This window comes from Meriones unguiculatus, chromosome 14, assembly GCF_030254825.1.
Source record: "Meriones unguiculatus strain TT.TT164.6M chromosome 14, Bangor_MerUng_6.1, whole genome shotgun sequence".
Taxonomy (NCBI): domain Eukaryota; kingdom Metazoa; phylum Chordata; class Mammalia; order Rodentia; family Muridae; genus Meriones; species Meriones unguiculatus.
In genome coordinates, this window is record NC_083361.1 from 30687798 (window position 1) to 30712065 (window position 24268).

A 24268-nucleotide genomic window follows, 5' to 3' on the forward strand; every position below is an offset into this window, starting at 1 on the left:
AGCTAAAGAGCTCCCTCTGGAGCATGGTTTTGTGCATTATTATATTGCTCTTGGAATTATTGCATCTGCTTGGTGAAGAATGAGCTCAGAAGGCATGAGAGGCACAGTCCCTTGACTTGCCTTGTGTCTTCAGGCCTTGACTCTATCTTTACTATAGAAGTCTGATCTATAGTAACAGAAAGAGAAGGTGAAAGACAGGCTCTGCAGGAGGTCCTACAGTCAATACAATCAAGACAAAGGGGCCAGGGGACTGGCCTGAGCTGACCAGGGAGGTCCTGACATCTAAAGTAACCTTAGACAGACGTATAGTTTATACCAATCCCCTTGATCTTGGCTCCCTGATCTAGCTGTGCCCCAGCCCACAACAAAAGCCTTTGTGCCTCCTGCAGGTCAACCTGTATCTCTCCAAGGGTGAGACTCATGAGAGAACATTTAGAGAATTTCTTGAAATAAGGAAGAAGCAAGGTATGGGTGGAAGTAAGGGATTAAGAGTGGGTATGTCAGGCTCCAGGCTGAGGCCAAATTCCTGTAGAAGGCAAACTTTAGGAAGTTTCACAAAACCAAATCTGAAAATTCTGAAATGAGAAGAAAATATCCAGATCAGGGCATCAGAATAAGTTTATTCATTAAGAAAAAAAAAAAGGTTTTCTGATACTGTGACCCCAAGCTGCAGTAATAGGAATTGGAGCTTTATTTCTCTTTGTTATAATAGATTTAAGCCCAAGTTTTGGAGGGTGGTAGAAGCAGGAAGATCAGGTGTTTGAGAACAGCTTCAGCTTCATAGCAAGTTCCAGGCAACATGAAACTATCTAAAAAAAAAAAAAAAAAAAAAAAAAGCAAATTGATAGGGCTACTTCACAAGGTCACTCAAGAGCCCAGCATCCTTCCACCTTCTTTCCCTGCATTTCTTACAGTGTAGCTCTTCATGGAACACAAGATCCCAACTCTGGGAAGAGGAGAGGACAGTAAGGCCTGGCCAAACAATTTCTTGGATGCAAGAGAGGTGAAAGTAGCTGATCATTTCTGCTTACACACAAGAGTCACTAACCTACCTCTGCCCTGTTGTAAGGAGAGTTGGAAATGGGTCTCTCGATGAGTAGCCATGTGCAGGAGAAAGGGGAAGACAGGTGTGAGGGGTACTACTAACAATCAGTGTCACCCAGAAAGAGGCAACTGAACTTAGATCTGCATGGAGACTAAGAACTGGGATCTAGGGTTTAGCCACTGTCACCAAGATGCATGCTCCTTGGTTGCATTTGCTGGCTCTGACACTGAATTAGCAGCCTGTCCCCCAGGTGGCTCAGTCTGCTCAGTTGGGGCACATCTAGTCCAGGCTCTGAATGGTGGCTGATCATGACCTCCAGCCCTGATAGGACTCAGATAGTTCCATGACTCACCACAGGAGGTGGCCCAAACACAGGGACACAAAGCTTGACATGGAGGGGCCCAGACAAGTCCTGGGTAGCACTAACTGTGGAGAAATGTGGGCTTCTAGAATGATGGCTCTTTGTATCACTCAGGAGTTGGCAGGGCCTCTCAGAAATCTTGGGTGCTAGGTGAAGAGGAATCCCTTTGGTCTCTTGGATCACCAGTCAGAGATGGGACAGGAAGACCCTACCCGAAACTAGGAGGGGAAGGAATAAGTTGGGTGGGTGTGCCCTGGAGCCAGCTGGCTCCACATACCACAGCCCCTGCCTGCAGCTCTGGGGAGGACTGTTTCTGAGATGTGCGTGCTGTGCTGTTGGGACATGTGTCTGTAGCTTGGAGGGGACCACCTGTGTGTGGGTGTGTTCACTCTGGTGAGCTTGTCGGGAAACTGTCTGTTCCCTGGGAGTGAGTCACAGTGCTCAGTTCCATGGACCAATCCATGGGAGTCCGTGACGCTTGTAGACCAGCACCAGCCTCCGTTACATCTGGTAACATCTGGCCTCTCAGACCCAGTCCAGGATCATTGGAGGGCTGCAGTCCTCAGTGAGGAGGTGAGGGGGTGGTGGGAATGGGAACAGGGGACCCCTTGTTGTGCAGTAGGGAGGTTTAGGGCAAGATTCTGAAGCATCAGGTCCTGCTGGAGCTCAGTTGCTAGGTATTTATAGTCTCAGAGGTGACCACTGGGGCTCTGGCCACCTTTGATGAGAAGCTCTGGAGAATAGTTGCAAGAATGAATCCATTTGAATGCAGGAGATCACCCCAGCCTTTAAGAAGGCCATTAGCTCCCCCAGCAACTTAGAGACCTTTGTTGTAATCAATTCTCAGAACAAGCTAGTTGGCTAGATATATCAAAGAGCAGCTGGAAGAAAGCAGAGGGCAAAGGTAGTGATACATAGAGGGCAGGGTCAAGTTTACAGCCTTTGAGATGGGAGACCTCAGAGACCTCATCTGACCCATTGCTCTCCCAAGTCAAGGGATGGGAGAGATGATGTGCATACTTCTAGATTAATAGTTTTTCTTTTATCCCTGTCACACAAATAATTATACAAATAAGTATGTAATTAACTAGATCATTGTGATAAGCACTGTGGAAAAAAAGGCTATCACAAGAAGACCTAGCCTAGTCTTGCAGAGACAGGACACCCTGACGTTAAATTCCAGACCTCAGGCGGTCCAGAAGAGAAGACGAAGAAAGACATTCCAGACCAGAAACATAGAACTTCTGCAAGCCTGGAGCTGAGCAGTGCTTTGGACAACTTGCCACAGGGGTAATAAATTGCATCATGGAAGCAAGGAGCCGGTATTTGTGGTAGGAATAGGTCAGGAATCAAGAAGAACCTTCAGAGGAAAGGGGTGAGGATTGCTTGCTCCAAAGTGCAACAAGAAGCCACTACAGGCTGAAGGTTGAAAAACTCTGATTTGTATTTTTAAAATCTCTCCTGACTGTGCACTGAACTATAGCCACTGTGGCTTGGAATGGATGTGAGGTGCCCAGAAACAGATCTTGCAGTCATGTGCAGAAAGTCATGGTCCCTGAACTGGGGCAACAGCAGCGTCACAAAGACCTTCTGACAAGCTGAGGACACAGTCTGTTGATAGGGTGTGTGCACGGAGCCCTGGGTTCAATCCTCAGGGCTGCATAAACTGGACATAGTCACATGTATTCATAACTCTAGCACTCAGGAGGTGGAGGTAGGAGAATCATAAATTTAAGGATATCCTTGCTTGAACAATGACTTTAAGGCCAGCTTGGGCCATGTCTCAAAATACCAAAACAAAACAAAAGACATCTCAATTTGTTTTTAATCAAAATGATAAACCCTTTAGCCATTATAAATAACAAAAAGATTCTAAGCAGCCCCATCTCCTCTGTTTTTCATTCTTCCCCGACTAAGGCCTCCAGTCTTGACAGTCCTGCCAGAGAGAGCACTTCCCCATCTCTTGCTTTTCTTCAATGGGACAATTCCACCTGTGACTCTGCAGGCAATAGCAGGCTGGGGGGACAATGCTTTCAAGTTTTTGCTTGTTGTGAGGTTTTGTTTGTATTTTGAGTCAGGTTCTTACTTTGTAGCTTTGGCTGCCCTGGAGCTCCCTTTGTAGCCAAGGCTGACCTTGAATTCCTGAACACTGCCCCCCCCAAGTGTGGGATTATAGGAAGATTACACCACACCCAGACACATTTGCCCCAGACTTAATAGATCATGCCAGATGCCCTGCTCAGTAGCAAAGTTTTAGTAAACATGAACATTTTTATTCTTTTACGTTTTTTTTTTCAAAATTGATTAATTTGCATAATGGAAACTTATTTTGTTTTAACTTGTATTTCCCCAGTGAATAATGAGGGTAGGCATTTGCTGGGCCTTTGAAACCTCCTGCTGTGAGAGGCTCCTTTGTAGCTGTTAACTTTCTTTGGGGCTTTCCTCCTTTGAAAATTGCAGAAAGTCTTTGTGTGGACAGCAATGCTTTTCTCTTATTCCCACAAGTTTAGCAAGTACTTCCTCAGAAAAGTACTTGAAATTTTCCTTTGTTTGTGTTATTGTTTGGCATTTAAGTCTTAAAATACCAGGTGCACATTGTGACAGTACATGCCTACAACTCCAGGAGTCTGGAGGCTGAGGCACAAGGACTGAGGGGTCAAGGCCAGCCAGCCTGAGTTTCATAGCAAAACTGTCTCCAAACTAAGTAACAACCAAAAGTTTGTGTAAGATTCTCTTCCTCACCTTTGTTATTCTCAACAAATTATTTGTGCCTTTATTTTTCAAACACATTTCTTCTCTTAACGTTTTTCTAACCTTTTTGTGTTTTATTCTTAAATTATCCAAATCAGTTAGAACATAAGATCTTTATGTTTTAGGGAGCAGGAATCCCACATTTCTAAAGACGGATGCAACTAGAAACAACAGTGCTCATTTGGGAGGCAGAGTTTGAGGTTATTCTTGGCTACAATAGCGAGTTGCAGGCCACCTTGGGCTGCATGAGACCCTGCCTCAAAAAAATAAAAAATAAAAAAGATACATAGCCATTTATTAGCACCATGTTTTGAAACAAATTAATTGAGAGGTAATTCACATTCCTTATAATACCTTTTCAAAGTACACAGACAGGTGATCATGAGAGTCTGTTTTCAAATATTTCGATGACCTCAAAAAGGATCTCCACTTCTGTAGCTATCACACACTCATTATTCTCAGGCCCCGGCAACCACTAACCTGCCCTTCTTCTCTACACCCTCAAAACTCCTGGGCATTTCCTAGAAAAGGAATTACTGTGTGGTCTGTGTGACTACCTTCTTTCACATTGTACTTTCAGCATTCATGTATCTTATGGCATCCCTTTTGATGGGCAAATGACGTTCATTTTTAGTTGATAGATATTCTATTTGCCTCCATCTTTTGGCCTTTGTGAATAACGCTGCCATAAACCTTAATGAGTAGAGTTTTATACAGACAAACATTGTTAGTCCTGGGTATATATAGTAGAGTGAAATTGCTGGTCCGATAGTGACTGTGCTTAACTTTTCGAGGCACTATGAGGCTGTTCTCCAGAGTGGCTGGAGCAGTTTATATTCCTACTAGCAGTGTGGCAAGGTTCTGATATCTCTCATGTCCTTGCCAACATTTGTTACAGAAGTTTATTTTATTTTATTTTTAATTTTTTTTTTCTGTGTATGGGTATTTTGCCTGCATGCATGTAAGTTTGTGGAGCATTCAAAGAAGCCGTAAGAAGGCATTGGCTCCCCTGGAACTGCAAGTACAGATGGTTGTGAGCTACTGTGTGTGATGGGGACATGACCCAGGTCCCCCACCAGAGCTGCAAGTGTTGACTGTTGGCCAGTCTCTCTAGCTCCTATCTGACTTTGAATGGAGTTTGAGGTGGAAGGCCATTGGCTTTTGAGAGCATTTCCCTAATGGCCAATGAGACTGAGAGTCTTGTTGGTTTTATTATGTATGCTTTCCTTGGAGACATCTTTGCAAATGACAATACCATTGATTGTTTTTTTTTTTTCCTCTAATGAGTTGAAGTGAATGTTTTGTCATATTTTAATTTTCTTTTTATAATTAGATCCCTGAATCGGCTCTCGTTCTCTGCTTTAGTTCACTCTTCTGACTTATACCATTAGAGTATGGATGGCTTTATAGCAAGTTCATTACCTGATAACTCAGGCTCCTTACACAGGCCTTCCTTGGTTTTCATAGCTAACCACAGATACTTACTACTTTTCAAATGCCTTGCAAATTAGGACTGATGCAATAGTTTGATGGGTAAAGCGATTGCTGCAGGAGTTTGAGGACCTGAGTTTGGATCCCTGAATCTGTAGGAAGACATCAAGTGCTCTGTGCATGTATGTCTGTGATCCCAGCACTGGGGAGGCAAAGACAGGCGGGTCTTTAGAGCTTGCTGGCCTGTCAGTCTTGCTGTGTGGGTGAGCTCCAGGCTCTGCGAGACCCTGTCTCAAAAACTAAGGTGCAGGAAGGAAGGATGGAAGGAAGACACAAGATGTCAACTTTGGTCTGTACATGCACAGGCACACTCACATCTGCACACCCATGAGAGCAAGTATACAACACACACATGCACCCATATGCACACACACACACACATGCACAGGAACACCCTCACACACAAAAAGATATGGGGCATGAACTTTTAGTTTAAAAGTTTTGAATTGGGGATTCTAAAGAAACATTGTATCAAATCTTTATTTCATTTGAGAGGACTGGCTTTTCATAACCTTCCCTTTTCTCTTTCTTGTGTGGCTTTTGATCTTGTCATATGTTTCTAATAAAATCTTGTCACTTTATCCAAAGAAGACCTTTACATTTGTCATGGTGGTTCTTGTTTTTAAACAATTCTGGATATTTGATCGCTTTGTCACAAATAATCTTTCTTTTTATTTATCTGTATATTTTACATTTGAATTTGAAAAAGCCTACAGATTTCTGCTCACTTATGTGGTTATCTACCTTCTCAAATACTGAATTAATTATGGTAGCTTTTAAGCAAAATTTTATTGGACTTTCTTGATCTACAATGGTATAACTTGTAAGTAAATATATTTTGTCTTTAAAAAAACTATTTACAAAAAAAATAAAAAATAAAAAAACTATTTACTCTCATTAGTTATTAGAATGAGAACTATTATCAGTAGAATACTATTTATTCTCATTAGTTCACTTTCAGTGGTAGAGCACTTGGATTTGAACCCTGGCATTGCACAATAAAGTAGTTTTCTTCTATTTCAGTATCTGCATGTTTTGTTAGCACATGCTAACACATGCTAAATATGGTAATTCTTGGCTTTTATTTTGGCTATTTTGTGACAAGCTCTAACATAGCCCAGGCTAGCCCCAAACTGTCTATGTAACCAAAGTGGATTTTGAACTTCTGATTCTCTTACTTCATCTCTGTAGCGCTGGGATTCCAGGCATGTGCCAGTATGCTGGGTCTGATTTTTTGACATCAGTTACTGTCGTGTTTTGTTCTTTTAGTCGCTGATGTGAGTATTCATGGAGGTAGATTTTCTGATGCTGACTCAGGTTTGTAGTGTTACAATAAACCTGCCTCTTTATAGTATGCTATTATGTTGGGACTTTCCCCATCTCCAGTTGGTTAATATCTTATTTCAGGCTTTATACTCCTATCAAGCTGTTCTGTGATTTTTTTCCTTTCTTTTAAAAATCAATCTTTATAAGGTTAGGGAATTAAGAAATTGCTAGCTCATAAAACAAACCAGGAAGCTCTCCAACTTTTTATACTGACTGAGATGGTTTAAAGAGCATTGAAATTGGCTTTAAAATGTATAAAACTTGCCATAATATCATCTATTCTTTGAGCTTTAAAATGTCTTCATTGTGATGAGGTTGTACATATATAATATTCACTGTCCCTGCACCGACTAGGGGACAGGCTGGCTGTTCGCATTGATACTGTTGTGCAACCATTTTTTGCCCTGAAAATCAGAAAAGCTGTGTCTATTAAACAGCAACTCCACACTGCCCCCTCTCCCAGACCCTGGCAGCCACCATTCTGCTTTCTATAAGTCTGAGTACACCAGCCACCCCCAAGTTCTACATATTGCAAAGCTGAACACCATTTACCTTTTTGTAACTGGCTTATTTCACTAACCATCCCATCCATAAGGTCACCCATGTTGTAGCATGGTCCTCCTTTTTAAGGTTGACTAATATTCCACTGTATGTATGTACCACACTTAGTTCACCCACTTGGCTAACTGATGGACTCTGGGATTGCTTCCACCTTTTGACTCTCGTAAATAGTGATGCTGGGGAAAGTTGCTTTCAGTTCTTTGGGAGCATATGTCCAGAAGTGGACCTGTTGGAGAGTGTGAAATCCTGGTATGTTTTAATGACAGAGTGTTGATTTCTTTTTAAGTCTCTTCCCTCTATTGACTGAATGTGGGTTTTGATTTCTATACTTGGTTGTCACCATTTTCTACATTGCTTGATGTAATCCATTTTTCTAGCTTTTCACATCGACTCTCACAGGTCTATACACAAAAATATTACAAACCTTTAATCTGTTTTCTATGAGTGATGTTCTCACCCTGGCCTTGCTCTGTTACTCTCTTAATCTTTTGTTTGTATCTAACATCGTACATTTTTGCTTTCTTTATTTTTTTTAGTCAGAATAATTTTTTTCTATTTGTTGGTCTTTTTATAGAAGTAGACTTGGGTTTTAATTTTTCTTCTTAACTATTATTTTTGATATTTTTTTACCACTTTCTAACTTAAACTTGACTGATTCCTTCTGATTTTTATGGAATCATTTGTACTTTTTCTTTTAAAAACATTTAATTACATTTATTATTGGAGGTAGAGGGGAGTGTATGACTCAGGGCCTGTGTTGAGGTCAGAGGACACTTGCATAAGTCAGTTTTCCTTCTACCTGGTGGGAATTGAACTCAGGTCCTTGGGTTTGGAGGCTAATACCTTGACTAGCTGAACCATCTAGAAGGTCTTTCTCTGTCCTTTTTCTAATTTCTTATATTGTGTATAAAGATCTTTTATTTGAAGTCGTTATCCCCTTGTTTTCTATTTTCCTTTTGATATTAAAAGCATTTACGGGTATAAATTTCCCCTCTGACTGCAGCTGTGTCTCATAGGTTCTGTATGGAATGCTGTTGCTGTCATTTCCATTATCAGATGATTTCCATTTTAGGTTTGTTCTTATTTTTGATTCAGAAGTAACTCCAGAGTGTAGGCCTTCATTTTCAAGCCGTTTATGCTTTTAGCCTTGAAGCTTGCTTTGTTTGACATTAATATTGCTGTTTCAACTCCCTCTCTGCTTGCATTTGCTTGGTGTATTTTTCGCCCCTTGCTTTATTTTCAGTCTTTTTTTGTCACCTTGTTTTGGGAGAATTTCTTGTAAACAGCATTTGGTTATAGTTTATTTTTTAACTTACTCAGACAATCTGTTTTGCAATAGGGAGATTCACTCCCTTCCCTCTCTCCTCTGTAACAGACTGATACATGGAACTCCATTGCCACCAGGAGCAGCGGGCAGTGGTTATTGCTCTGATCCATTTTTACAGAAAAGGTTTTTCCCATCATGCCTGTTGAGCAAGCAAAGCAGATTGGAACATAAAGACTATATAAATGCCAAGTACCAATCTTAAACTTTACAATAATTTACCCCAAAATCTGTTGCTCCAGTTCTCCTTTCCAGGTCAATCTTTTCCACAATACGTAAGACATTTCAAAATGTCCCCTCTGGACACCCTTAGATTTCAAGTTCTAGAGAGTAATTTCCTGACAATCCAAGGGCTGAGAGGTGGGATTGATGGGCTAGGAGGATCGATGTCTCCCTACACTCAGAGCAGACAACGCTACCATGTTGCTGACCCCTACCTTTTCTTTTCCATCTTGGCCCAGCTAAGGTGCTACCTTAGCTTCCAAGACAGCTGTATCCCTCGGTGTTTACACTAGAGTTCCCAGCAACCCAGGTTCTCCTTTTCACGGCTGCCTTTTCCTTGGCCTAGCAGCATCGCTGGAACCACTGCTTCCTCCCGGAAAGGTCTTGCAGCTAGTCTAGCGCATTACCTCTCTCCCGGCTTGCTCCTCACCCCGTGCTATGGGAGCCTCAGCTCTTGATGGCAGGTCCCAGTCTAACCTATGAACTAAGTCCATGCATATGCAAGATGGAGCTGGCTACCTGCTGTCATCAATATGCAGTATTAGTTGATATTCTATAATAGTTAGGTCTCTCTCTTTGTCTCCCTTTATTTTCTTTTTTAGTAAGAATAATTTTTTTTCTATTTGTTGGTCTTTTTATAGAAGTAGACTTGGGTTTTAATTTTTCTTCTTAACTATTATTTTTGAGATATATATATATATACCACTTTCTAACTTTAAATTGACTGATTTCCTTCTGATTTTCCTTCTCTGTGTGTCTGCCTCTCTGTTTCTCTGTCTTTCTCTTTTCCCTCTCAGCTGGTCCCTTAAGGTTCATACAGGCTTTTGCCATAGTCAGGATGGCTGCAAAGAGGCCAGGACCTCATGCAGAGTTCACCATGCTAGCCCATATGGTACTTTGTATAAATTATCAATAGATGTCTTTCCTTTTTGGGGTAGGTGCAGCCTAAGCACATGGCTTAGACAGTGGAGGGCAGAGTTTCAGGTCCCAGTTGCCCCCTTCACAAGATGTCCAAAGACTAGCTAACACCAATTTTAGGCAGTGGCCCTGCCTGGTCACATAAAGAACTAAACATAGAGAGTCTTACATATTGGGCCTGTAGAAGAAATAATGCTGATGGGCTTTGGTCACAGGTTGTCTCTTTGACATCCTGGGAAAACTTGGTGCTCTGCCTCTGAGCCTCCATTTTGAAATACACAGCTCAAAAAAGCAGAACTGAGAGCTGAACCCTTACCTCAGGGCTGACCTCATACCCCACATCTCCACAGACTCATTCATGCATCAGTCAGCAACCTCAGCTTTTATGTACACAGCCACTTGAAATGCAGAGAAAAGTGACTTTGCAGGACTGTGAGAAGCAGGGAGGAGCCTCTGTGGAGATGGATCTATACGAAGAATCACCAAGGCAGGAGTGCAAGTAAATGGGACCTCATAAGTATCATCTAAACTGAATCAAGGAGCATGGTAGTGGCCAGGTGTTCCCCAGAACACAGAGAACCTAAATTAATAGGCTAAGCACTTCCAAGTTTATCTGTTGAACCATGGGGAGCCATCGCAGACTGTATGAGCAGGACCTGGGGGATAGCTCAGTGAAGTCCTTGCCTTGCAAGCCTGAGGACCTGAGTTCTCAGAGTGAGGAGGCAGAGACAGAGAATCCTTAGGGTTCATTGGTCAGCCAGTCCAGTCGAATTGTTAAGACTTTGAATCAATGGAGGTGGACAGTATTCCTGGGGACTGTCTCAGTTAGGGTTCTATTGATATGAAGAAACACCACAACCACAGCAACTCTTAAAAAAGAAAACATTTATCTGGGGCTGGCTTATAGCTTCAGAGGTTTAGTCCATTATCACAGTGGTGGGAAACATGGCAGCATGCAGGCTGGCTTGGTGCTGGAGAAGGAGCTGAGAGTTCTACATCTTGATCTACAGGCAGCAGAAGTGACTGAAAGCCACACTGGATGTAGCTTGAGCACATGAGACCTCAAAGCCCACCCCTATAGTGACACACTTCCTCCAACAATGCTACGCCTACTCCAACAAGGCCACACCTCCTAATAGTGCCACTCCCTATGGGCCAAGCATTCAAACACATTAGTCTATGGGGGCCATGCCTAGTCAAATCACCACAGCATCTGAGATTGTTCTTTGGCTTCCACTTGTGTGAGCCCACCAACATGCACACACACACACACACACACACACACACACCTGCAGGCACACATACAAACATACAAGAACACACACATATGCATAAGGAAAGATTGTTTAAAATTTTAAATCACATTTATTTAGTTAGTTTGTGGGGCAGAGAACACATGCCATGGAGCACATATGGAGGTCAAAGGAGACCCCCCCAAACAAGAGTTCATTTTCTGCTTCAGCCATATGGGTCCCCAGGATCCAACCCCGGTTGCCAGACTTGGCTGCAACTGCCTTTACTTACTGAGCCAACTCTCTGTGCAATACCCCCACCCCACCCCACAAAAAAAAAAAAAAAAAAGACTGTCATTGAAGGAGAGGCACAAGGTAACATTTGGCATCAGGAAGATGATAATTCTGGAACTGTTTAGGCTGGACAGCAAAAGGAATTGGCAAACCCGCCATGGCATGGGTACACCCAGGGCTTCAGCACTACTGGGCATCTAAGCAGCCAATTTGGAGGCACCCTCTGAGCAACCTCCTTTTCATCATTAAATTGAACATAATTTGTGCAATAATTTCAGAAACTTTCCCAGGTACTTCGAGACCATGTGCAAAGATGGAGGAGGGCAGCAGGATCAGCGTGACCCTCCCTCTTCTCCCCACCCCTCGATCAGAATATGTTTTGATAAGTGGGGGCTTGAGTACAGCATAAGGGCTACTAAGCCCCCCCCACCAATTAAATTTTTTAAGCCTCCATGGAAGGAGTGAATATTAGTTTCCTGATTTATAAAAGCCAAATGGATTAAGCTCATTCATTGCCTGAGGAAACAAAAAGGAAATCTTCAATACCTCTGTGCACATTGAGAACTCCAACAATACCAGTCTTTGGAAAGCAGAAACCTAATTTGGGGGAATCAATTACCCTCTGTGTCCCTGCCTCTGTGGGCTCTCTCCCTGGCTCCCTCAATAGAGATTTCCTGGGAGGTAAAATGCAGAGCTGGTCCACCGTAAGCACACCCTCTCTGCAGCTTTGAGATGGAGGAAAACTAAGATGGGGTGGGTGGGGTTGCCCTGGCGTCAAGCTTATGTGTAAGTGGGGGCTTTTATGTTATGTTGGGGAGAGAGGGTAGTATTGGATGGGGGTAGGCAGGGGAGGAGTTGGGGTAGGTGCTTGGGGGTGCATATGGCAAAGCTCAGCAGGAGCAGGTGATTGGGGAATGGATGGATACTGCGGTTTCGTCCAGCCTCACCCACTCTGCCCTCGCTGCCTGCTGCTCCCGCCCCTGCCCTTGCCTGGTTTCTCTTCTGTAGTCTGTGCTTTCCAGGTTTGCGGCTGCAGTCGCTGGGCTGTAATGAAAAAGGAGATTGTAGTATGCCAGGGAGTCACATTCTCAAAGCCATACACAGAAGCACTCCACATTCCTGTGCTAGGTCGCCAACCCTGGTCCATAGTCCCAGACCCAGGGACACACCCAGCTCAACTCACTCACTGTCACACACTCAGACACCCCGAGTTGGAGTCCCACTCACACCAGAACGTTCATAGGTTGAAAATTGCACACTCCCACACGTGATGGCACAAATGCCACCCTCCCCAGAGACCCACCACCCCACACATCCCTCACTCAGGCATGTGGTCACGTGCGCGCGCGCGCGCACGCACACACACACACACACACACACACACACACACACACACACGTACAGAGCCCCTCACATGCACACACTCTGGCTGTGCTTTTGTGTTTTGTCAGAATTAATGAGAAAAGTTCCCGTGCCCTGCGGGTAATTAGTGTCCTTGGAGTTAAATAAGCTAATGGCGGGCACCTCTGGCCCAAGCAATTATGTTTGTGTATTGAATAATTGATTCAAAGGGGGGGAAGGGCCGCTAATCAGATCTGAGCATAATGAATTGATTTAATTAACAGGGGAATCTGAGGGGCCCTGGGAAATGCAAGCTGCACTCTGCTGAGAACCAGCGCGGCAGACTGCAAGAGGGAACCCGCGCGCGGCTGCGGCGGCTGCTCCGGCTCCGGGCTCTGGCCCTAGCTTGGGTTCGGGCTCCTGCTCGGCTCCGGCCGGGTCCCAGCAGCTCAGCCCACGAGGCTGCAGCCCCGCCCGGTGCCCGCCCCCCAAGCACGCCGCGCCCTCGCTCGCTCCTCCCGCGCGCCCTGCCCGCGGCGCACCGCTCGGGGCGCCGCTCCGTCCGCCCCCGTCGGCGGCCGCGGGGCGCGGGGCCCACGCGCGACCGGGGAAAGCGGCGCAGGCGCCCCGTTGGCGACAGTCCGAGCCACGAGTCCCTCTGCATTCTCCGCCTGCGCCTGGCTGGAGCCGCCTGGGGACTATGGTTTTGGACCAAGAGGACGGTAGGTGCCCGGGTACGCTTGGGAACAGCGCGGGTTCTGTCGAGGCCACCTCCATTCCCTTGGCAGAGGCCCAGGCACCCGTCCCGACTGCTGCTTGGAGCCCGTTGGCAGCTTCCCGGAAGCTCGGCAGCTGGACATGTGTGTGTGAGTGTGTGTGTGTGTGTGTGTGTGTGTGTGTGTGTCCAAGGTGCCAAGCTCTGGGTCGTCTGTGCGTCCTGCCCCCCGCCCCCACTTTCTGGAGCCTGTTAGCCAAGGCATGCTCTGGCTAGGAACTTTCTGTCTCGCTCCCTTTGCAGGCATCCGGAGCACAGAGACCCATGGGGCTTCCTGGTAGTCCCCACCGCCAGCCAGTCTCTGGGCCTCCCTGAGTTTTTTCAAGTTTTTCCAGACCGCAGTGTGAAAGGGATCCCCCAGGGGGTACTCGGAGAAGAACTTGGCCTGTGAAGGTGCATTCTAACCAGCTTGGTCCTTGGGTCCTCCCTGCCTCACATCCGGAGGCTGGGACTTCAGGGCCTAGTTGGTGGGTAATGTTGTCTCGGCCCCTGCAGGCCTGGGGGGTTGCAGGCCATCAGTTCACCCAGACTACTTCAGTGAGTGTCCTGCTGGTTAGAAGAGATGGGTTGATTAGCCAAGAGAAGTTTGGGGTCCTCAGGGTTTCCTGTTACCAGATCCCTGGAGATCCATTTGTATTAGGAATCTTCATAGTCCTCTAGTTGTTTTCTGGCCAGGTGGGTAGGGGTGGGGACTCTGAGAGTTGAGATACAGTCTTGTGCTACAGCCTTAGGCTAGTCTAAAACTCACTGTGTAACCCAGGCTGGTCTGGATCACATTTCTTTTCTTCCAGAGCCCCCCACCCCAAAAACTGCTATAAACTTTGGGCCTCACAAAATCTAAGTCTACCCTTGGATCTAACTACCCACCTCCCTCACCCCCTAGCCCCATACCACAGGTATCTCAAGAAGTCATCTTCGTATCATTCCCAGGGATGAGGACAGTCATAGTCATGCCTGGAGTATGACATAGTAGGACAGGAGGCTCAGAAATTTAGAGGTGGAGCTGCTAATCACCAGGGAGAGGGTCTGTCTGGCTGGCCTCTTCTTTGGTCCCATTAGTTATTTGTCTTATCCTACCATCTCCCCTTTGGTGATCAATTGTCCTGGTTGCCCAGGACAGTGTATTCTAGCATAGCAAGTCTTGTAGCGTAGGGTACCCTTTGGTCTTTGGGCAGACTTGGGTCCTCCTAAATCCTTAGCTGTCAAGGGGCTCTTGTGCAGGGGTGGGTGTCGGTGGAAGGGCAGGGTACATTTGTGTAGCTTTGGCTTAGGGCTGTCTAGGACCTAACAGTTTGTGGCTGCAGTTTCTTAGAGGGCCCCTCTAGGCTCTCCAGAATCCCGAAGAGGGCATTTGCCGACTGTGCACTTCTCCACTGTAAGCTGGCTGCGAATTCCTGTGCATTGGCTGCTTTTGTATACATAGGGGGTAAGGCAGGGCATCTGAACTTGGCTCACAGGAATCTTGATGGCACTGCAAATACTGGCTTACTCTGTCCCATAGCTGTCATGTACACAGGGAAAGGGTCCTTGTCACCCCAAATACCTCTCCAGTTACCACCTGTGAGGCCAGTTCTTGGAGATAATGTCACTGTGCTGAAAGCAGGGCCCTCAGGCTCAGGCATGTTGGCCAGCCTCTGAGGAGTTCTGGATTATCTAGTCTGCCTGGGCCCTTAGGCGGCAAGTGAAACTGTCTCCCACCCCCAGTGCAGGAACCCTTTTCTCTGGATGTTTCTGCCAGGCACAAGGATGAAACTGCTGGGACCTGTTCAGAAATATGTGAGGCAGCCAACAGCCACCCCCATTCTCTCCCAAGTAGCCTTTTTGGGCACTGATCAACCGGTGTCCCCTGGCTGTCCCCAGAGGCATTCCAAGGGCATTTTGGAGCACTCGTGGTGTATTGAAGTGACAGTGCCGGCTCACCACCTGTGGAATGTGTTGAGTGAAAACTGCCTCTTCCAGCCCTGGGGCATCTTGGGATTCCACTCAGACATTGTTGGCACATCCCTGGACCTGCAAGCTGCCTGGGAAGGGTAAGGCTGGTAGGTGGGACCCACCTGTGAGCTTCAGAGGAGGCCACCCCACAACTGAAGCTCACATCTGGCTTCTTCCTAGGTGTGAGCTTCAAGGTTCTCTAAGCCCCCCTGAGACTTGCTGGGCACCTCTGCTACTAAGTTCTGGGATTCATATTTGACAATGAACTGGGGGTGCCATGCTTATAGCTAGGTTATAGGGGAAGCCGCATGTGGGAACAAGCAACCTTCACATATAGCACCAGCTCTCTGCTGATGCCCTACCTACTGCTCTGTGCCTCAGACTCCCCAAAGGGATGGGTACTTTGGAAGCTGGGGTGAGCTAAGGTTTAGACAAGAAAGTAGGGATATGGTCCCAGGTAATTAAGTCCTGTTTTGTGGGTCAGTGTTAGGGCCCCCAAGGTAAGGAGTAGGCCCAAGGAGATCAGGATCTAATGTCTCCAGATAGCCCAGAGACAATTCTTCAAGATGCTGCCCTCATTGGGCCCTCCACTTACTGCGTTGGTTGGCCCTGGTTCAGAGCAGGGTGAGGGGGCTGCTGGGTGTGGTGCTGGGGAGGGGCCAGCAACAGCGATGCTTCCCTCACACCTGGAGGGCGCAGCTCTGGCTGCAGTGCAGGGGAGAGATCAAGCTTGCAGTCCTGAGGGACAGTGAGTCTGAGCAAAATGATATATTTAACATCAAATATACTCAAGGACTATTAGGATTAAGTATTCAAGATGAAGGGGAAAGCGAAACCCTCTGAGCTGCGTGCGGATGAAGCATCTCATTAGAAACAGCTGCTCTTCAGTTTCCTCAAAGCCTGACTTTCCTGCCTAGGCATGGGGATGGGCTACGGCCCTCCCCACCCCCATGCTCCTGTAAAGGATGGAAGAGGCCAGGCTTACCCTAAGGTCTCCTGTGTATGAGGAGTGCCCCAGCCCACATTGTCCAGAGCCCACAGTTTACCTTTCATATGCTTCTTTCCATGCTACCTTTAGAGACAGAACAGAGGTAACTAGTTCATAAACAGGGACACTGAGGCAGGAAGAAAAGCGACCTGCCAGATCTGCCATTTGTTAACAGGCAGCACGTGGATAAATTCTCATCTGATACCCAGCCTCCTCCAGGAGACTCAGTTTCTCATGCCCTCCCAGAGTCAAGGCCTCAGCAATTGCCAGGACCAAGTTCCTAACATATCTATTGGGAGCCCTTCTTGAGCTTAAAAATCATCATTTCCACTCCCATTTTGGATCTCTATAATATCTGGGGCAGGGGGCGACGACCCTGGGGGTTTAAAAGTAGGTGGCCTTCTTGGAGTAGGCAGCCTGGACAGGGTTTTTTGGGGGAAGTGGGGTCTAAGAGGAGAGGCGCTGGACCTGCCTTCCTTCCTGCCGTGAGAATTACAGAGCAAGAATTGTCAGCTCTGCAACAGAATCTTCTCTGCTGTACCCAGTGCCTTAGAATAGTTTGTGACACATAGCAAGTGCTCAATAAATATTTGCAGAAGGAGAAACGCCTTCCAGCAGCCATGCTTGCTCAGAGAGAAGCTGAAACAGGGTTCCCCCTCTGCACGGAATCAGGATGCTGGTGGGTGCCACTCCTTGGTGGCAACTGTGATCAAGGACAGTGTAGGACTCACAGTAGGAGGTTTTGTGCCCTGTGGATAAGTTAACTTTGCCAAACAACTATAGAGTCGACCCGAAACCCTAGGCAGAGCTGGTAATAGGCGTTGTGATTAGAGAAACAGCCTTCCTGTTTGGAAGCAGGAACCAAGGTTGAAGGGGTTGGGACAGGTAAGGGTCCACCAGACTAGCCTGAGAGACCAGGAAGAAACCTTGAGACCCAAGCGGAGTTATTCCCCGAGCTGGAGCGGAGAGGACTCCAGGTGGCGCTGCAGAGCCGGGCAACGGCGCGTCTCCACTCCCCATTAACCCGGCAGGGAGGGGGGCCTCGGGAAATGTGTGCATTTATTCAGTAGCAGGAGTGCAAACCTCATACATTGAGGGAGAAAGGCAGCGGGAGTCGGCCGCCGAGATTCCCCCATCTCTTTGAATATAATTTCAGATTGAGATTCAGATTAAATCCGAGGGGAAAACACTTTATGAGGCTGAAAGCTGTGTCGTTGCCAGAGCCAGGGTTATGAGCTATCAAATGCAATTACATTAAGACAGATTATACTGGGCAAATTGAGCCATTTAGAAGGTGAGAATCAAAGAAACGGCTCTGATCCTCTCTTCCCCTTCTCTCTCCCTCTCCCTCTTTCTCTAAATTGCAGTTCGTAGTTCCTTGCAATTCTGAGGCACAAAAGTAGGTGAGACTGCTTTTGTATCTGCGAAGTGCTTCACTCCTGAATGTAATTCTAGCTGAGTGCAATCTAGGTTAAGAGCCGGACAAGCGGGTAATTAGAGCCCGCTCGCTGCCGGAGGACCGGCCGCCTAGCCGAAGCGCGCCCGGAGTCGGCGCCCTTTCTCCGGCCGAACCGAGCAGCGGCTGGACAAGGAGCGCCCGAGATGATGGTGCTGGACAAGGAGGACGGTAGGTGGCGGGCAGGGGTACCGGTGCCCCCAAAGCCCTCGCCGCGGCGCGCGGGATGCCACGCAACGGGACCCAGGCTCACAGACTCGCGGCCACGCCGTGTCGCGGAGCCAGCCGGCGGCCCGGGGAGGAAGGACGGACCCCGGGTGGGATGGGCGAGCTCCTGGCCTCGCGCCCCCTAGGTCTCCTGGTTCACGGGCGGGCGCGAGGGGCGAGAAGACGTGCCGCGGGGCGGCGTGGAGGCTCGGGCTGCCCTCCGGTCTCCGCGCCCCGGCGCTTGGTGCTGAGCGTTTGGTCTCTGCGGCTGCTCCTCTCTCACCGCAGCCATCACCCCCGCGCCCGCCGCGTAACCGGAGAGGCGCTGAGCGCCCAGCAAATCAGCAGCTTCGGGGAGAAACGGACTAGAGAGCTTGGGGGCGAGCGAGAGCGCGGGAGGACCTCGCGAAAGCCGGGATGCCGGACCAAGAAGAGAAGGCCAGCTGGGCCCTCAGGAAGGGGGTGGGGGAAGCGGGCCACCGGCATGACTTGGTGAGAGGGACGGACGTCTCTTGTGCTGGCCTCTACCTCATGTCTCCTTGAATGTGAAGGCAAGAGTTTGAGCCAGAAGAACTGTCCCGCAGTGGGCCAGTAGCACTCCAGGGGGAGTGGTTTGAGGGTGGCCTGGATATATGGTCAAGAGCCTGGGTGCTTCAAGAGGGCTGAGAGCTGAGAGGTCATGTGGCTGCAGCACTCCCCTAGCAGGTGGTCTCGTGTACCCCCGAAGTCTTTTTGGCTGGGAGTGCCTTGCAGTAAGTGGCCTAAAAGGTTGGGGAATCCCAGCTGCCTTGGAGGTAAAATACAGCATGTGTCCTGTAACCTAAGAGAGGCACCAAGGTCCAGGGAGTGGCTGCCCCAGGAGTCCTTGGGCCCTATAGGTAAGGCTTGTGTGCCTGTAGGTGCTGTAGCTGGGAGAGGTGGCAAGATTGTTGGCAAGCCCACCGTTGCTGGCATTTGGGTGGGGACTGGAAAGGTTGGGAGTAATGGGACATCTCAGGAGTCCTCCATTGGGTCTGGGCCTTCTACCCACTGAGGTGTTGTTGCCATGGCTACTGCTCAAAACTGAAAGTTAAGTGACTTGTTCAAGGTCATACTGGATGCTGTCTCATCCGACTGTCCCAGAGTAACCGTATCAGCAGGAAAAGGCCTTTAAAATGTCTGGCCTGAGTGAATGTATTTGGGGAAGTCGTGGGGCCCAGTAAGTCCCTGAAGGTTGGCTCTTGGCCTGAGTGAAGGCAGGGATGAAAGGGTGGGGGTCTAGATGATTCTGGGCTGGCTGGGGGATAACCTCCTTCTCAGCACATTCTCCTCTATTCACAGACCCTCCCCTGGAGCTCCAGGAGGCCATCTGAGTAGAACGAAAGGAGAGGTTTGGGGTCAGGCCAGACAGGGAGAGAAGAGCCACTGATCTGGGTACTTAACATCAGTACTTTCTTTTCCTGTGGTACTTCAGATTATGCGCGGGAGGACCTTGCTCCAGAGTTCCCTCCTTAGGAAGGGTGTGGAGGGCTCCTCTTTGGTGTCTGTAGGGGACTGTCACTATGAGAAGCATGTGGAAAGCAGGGTGCATCTTTAACCAAAGTTACCCCACCTTCTTGGCTCCTCAGGCCTAAGGCAAGAACCCAGAAAACCTGAGTTTTGTGTGAGAGAGCCCTCGGTTCAGGAATATTATCCATATGTTGGCAAGATGGCATTTCCACCTCTGCCCAGGGTCTGTGCCCCAGAATGGTTTGTGCTCTGGGGATAATGCTGAAGGCAGTGGATGTCTGGAGACCTTCAGAGTTCCTGTGGTCCCCACCAGAACTACGGAGGGGAGCTCAAGATGCCACTCCATCTCCTATCTGTACAGCCCAACAATATGCCTTTCACCACTGGCACAACTACTCTCTGGGACCCAGGACAACATAAGGAAAGCAGGCGGCTGGGGTTCTGAAGGGGGCATCTTCATGGAGATGAAGAAAAGCTTGCCTCTCTACACCTACTGCCCAACTTCATGTGCAGTGCCGCCCTCCCGGAATGTGGCCACCTGAACTAGGTGACAGATGTGGCGCTCTAGGCCCTAGGGGTGTATTCCTCAGTGCTGCGTACAGCACCCATTGTCTGGCAGCAGCAGGATCTCGGGGCGCCTATTAGTCTCCCCCAACACCTTTTTTATACCCAACAGCATCTTATTGAGAGAGGCTGGGCTCCTCTGGTTGAAGTCAGGTCTGCCCGCTGCAGAGGACCAAAGCCCTCGCTCTGCTGGGCTGCAAGGCTTTCATGTTGCACTTCTGAAAGATAATAAAATATCAATCGTTTTGCCCTAGCAACGGGTTTAAGAGACTTTCTGAAGTATTGAATCGTCAGAATTTTTTTTTTTTTTTTTTTGCTTTTAAGCACAGTGCATTATTAATAAAGTAATCCATTAGGTCGAGCAATGAAGGGTCACCACAGAGACAGAAAGATCTGTTTTGCAAATGGTTAAACTTCGGGTTTTAAGATTAATTGCTTACATTTGGACGCTTGCTCTTGGCCTAGCCATCTCCACTTTACTGGAACTCAGGGTCCGGGCTTTCTAAATGCTGCCGGGCCTCCCTGTCAGCAAAAGGGGAGGCAAGCACCAATTCTCCTGGAAAACCAGCCCTTCCCTGGCACCTGCAGCTTGGTCTGGCACCAGACTATGGACTTTGAGTATGGACGGGGGTGGGGGAATGACACTGAAGTCCCAGGGGAGCAAAGAAAACTCCTGCCCTGAACCCTGCAAATCAAATGTGACCTTCACTGATGGAGAAGAGTCCCCCAAGTGGGGACATGCCGCACAGTAAGAGCTTGAACTATGGGGACCTGTACAAGAGAGGATGCTGAGTGTGCCCAGCTCACAGTGCCTGCACGTTCCTAGGTGCATGCTGGAGCAGGGCTGGGCTGGGTCTAAGCTGCCTCCGTGAAAGCCCAGCAGGATGGCTTGGGTGACCATAGGAAGCAGCAGGCACATTGTGGAGCTAAACACCAGACATGATCCTAGAGCATTTTTAATAAGTAAGAAATGAGCAAGGAGGGGTGGAGCTGGGTTGAGGAGGACCAGACAGTGGAGTCTTCAATTGTTAATGACTGCTAGGAACACAGCCTCAGCGGCTGACTCAGTTTGTCTGACAGGTTGCTGCCAGCAGGACCTCCTGGTCTGTTCCATCATGCCTTAGGCTGTAGACAGGAACATGGCCTTGGCCTTCCTGGCCCTGCAAATGGAGACAGGGAGCAGGTCACAGTACTGTTCCATGGCAGAGACCCTAGCCCATTGGCAAAAAGGCAGAGCCCAGTGGGCACTACAGCCTGCTAAGGGAAAGTAAAGGCCTGGCATGGCTGACAGGCTGGGGACTCCACCTGGCACTCACCTAGTGCCTGGCAGGAGGGGTTGTCTTCATCCACAGCTGCCATGACTAGCCTCAGCAGAGGTACTCTCCTCTGGGAGGGAGATATCACTGCCCCTTCCTGCACAAACTCAGCCAGGCAGAGAGTCTGTAAAGATGAGGCCTCTCCTGGAACCTCTCCCCCGCCTCTCTTGGAACGTTGGGCAGAGAGGCAGGTGTTCCACTCAGCAACCCTACTCTTCTGTTCATTCGCCCACACAGAGGACTAAGGGGGATGGGGACAGGGAAACAACATAAATTGGTCTGTCGTCCAGAATCCATGTCTCACTAATGTACCCAGATTAACTCAACTGTAAATTGTCTCCTTGGATGGCGGTGTCTTGCTAAAAGTTTCCCATATGATTCATGATTTGGATTGCTTTTAACGGCTATTGGCTAAGCAAGCCGGTGACTGTACAAGGTGATGCAATTGGCATTAGCGAGGGGAGGCACGGGAGCGTGTAATGCAGTCAATACTGCATTAACTACTGATGCCCAATTACAGAGAGCCTTTCAGGAGCATTAAGACCAAGGGAAGCTGAGATCACTAGCTGCTGCTCGCCTAAAAGCTTCACCCTTTGCTTGCCGGGGCTCAGCACTGGCATGGCCACCTGCTTAGCCTCTGTGGCTGCGAGAGTGCCTGTCTCCTTTGCTCCCTCTCTCTGAGCATGCCCCACAAAGATACTTTCGCACATGGAAATATGCTTGGGTCTGCCTCTCACCTCTTCTGAGAATTCATTTCTTCCCCTCTTCCCTCTCCTAAAGGAATCAGATCCAGTGACGGTTCAGTCCTACCATCTTTAATTTAAAGAGTCTCTCAGCATCTATGAACAAGACTTGGAAGTGGTTTGCTTTAGTCTCTCACTTTTAGTACAGAAGGATGAATGCTGATAAGCACTGGTGGCAGACTCTCTGTGGTCCTGGGAGAAAGATTCAACCTCATCTGGTCTGCCGGCACAAGGCAGCCTGTGTTGGGAAATGGCTGTGTCTGCTGGGCTGGGCCGTCTTTGAGCAGAAGACAGAGCCATGGTGACATAACTGGGGAAAGTGGAGCCCATGAATTACTTGGGCTATGCTGGAGTTCTAAGCAAATGCAGGCTCAGATTTGGGGCTCCCCCAACCTGAACTGTGCCCCACCTGTCTGTTGCTCTGTAACAGAGAGCTCCAACTTATTGATTGGATCAATACCCCAGGATCACAGGGCCTCCCAGTATCCTGATGGAGGCATTAGCCAGGCTGAGAGTTGGTTAGGGCAGATGATAGAGACAGGGCATAGGTATCCACCCCAGCCTGCCAGGTCATTAGACCTGACTCGACCTCTGCCATTCTGCTGAGTTCTGCTGGTGCGGGGTGTGTTTCATGTACCATACACTGACCAATGTTGAGGCTACTTTGCCTCCATACCCTCTCCTACCCTCTACAATGAGAACAGCTCCACCTACCTAAATCGTCACCAGAATTAAATGAGGTACTGTCAAGTGCACACGCCCCACCAATGGGAAAGTCCATAGCCATGGGTGGCATTGCTGCTCTCTTTTCAGTACAGTCTGAAATGAGCCCTTGGCCCAGTCTAGTGGCCTATTCACTGAAGAAAACTGTGCCCTTCTTACTGTCCCTTCTGGCTCTTGGTCTTCACCAGGAGACAGACTACCTTTTCTTTCTTACTAGTGTCTGGATCACTAAGGCAAGTGGCATTATGGGAAAAGCCTTCAAGAACATGTTTCCCAAGTCCTTTCATTTATATGGGGGTTGGGCAGGGGAGATAGATTAAGGGTTAGAGAAAGCAAGAGAGTTGTCCAAGGCTTTGTGGAGAGATAGAGCCCATAGCTTCAGTGTCTTTCTGGTTTCCATGTTCAGCTGATGTGTCCTCTGCCCTAGTCCCAAGGCATGAAGAATCTGGGTGCATTTCATCAGATGGACTGGAAGAACATGCCTGCCTGGGTGTCCCAGTCATGGCCCTAGGCAAGTTACTGACATCCCAGGGAACTGTCCTCAGATGTAAGACTTCCTAGAAGGTGCCAATGGCCACACAACTGTCCTGGCCTTTTGGACTGAGAAGGCCCACACGTGTGTATGACATGTAGCCTGTCCTGCCTCCCTGCCTATCTGAGTTGCATGGAGATCACATACACTGAGGTATGCAGGAGTCATCCCAATACCAGGCTTACTAGCTCTTCCTAAAAGGAGGCCTCCGGGCAGGTCCCTACTCAGGATATAACCATACCATGAAGGCAACTTGGAATGCTTGCAAAGCTGGTTTTGTGCATTGCTTCCAACTCTGAGCTAAGTAACATGACATCAACAGCTTGGAATCGGCCACAGTGCGAGTAGTTGTGCCTGGACAAACAATACTCCAATACTTTTACTGGAGTGCTGAGGGCTTAGCATGTGTCTAGGTTGCATTTAAGTGGGATTTTGAGCTTACCTCTCTCTCTTCTGCCATTACCATCTTCCATCTCATCTACCGTCTGTCTCCTGGTGCTTATTACAAACAGAGAGATGACCTATGCCACTCTGGCATTCATTCTGCCTAACACTGCCTGCTTCCCAACCATCACACTGAACAATGTAGACCTGGTACATCCACGCTGGCTTATGTTTCATGTGGTCCCAGTGTTTGCCTTCATCCCTTTACTGCTGTTGTCCCACACATCATTCTCC

At 48.1% G+C, this 24268-nt stretch overlaps 1 protein-coding gene across 6 annotated transcripts in view; it reads left to right on the forward strand.

Moving 5' to 3' along the window:
* Lmo1 (LIM domain only 1) overlaps nucleotides 1-24268 on the forward strand; it is a 79456-nt gene that overhangs the window by 32051 nt on the left and 23137 nt on the right. Inside the window, exons 1-3 of one of the 6 annotated variants that reach the window (XM_060367077.1) lie at nucleotides 13382-13588; nucleotides 17929-18188; nucleotides 18513-19102. The exons of 1 other annotated variant lie outside the window; for it this stretch is intronic. In XM_060367077.1, coding sequence (XP_060223060.1) covers nucleotides 18904-19102 — 199 coding nt within the window. In that variant the 5' untranslated portion in view covers nucleotides 13382-13588; nucleotides 17929-18188; nucleotides 18513-18903. Of the gene's footprint in view, nucleotides 1-13216; nucleotides 13589-17192; nucleotides 18189-18512; nucleotides 19103-19544; nucleotides 19638-24268 lie in introns of those variants that run through there. 4 more of the 6 variants (XM_060367079.1, XM_021636252.2, XM_021636254.2 and 1 more) reach the window with 4 other exon arrangements.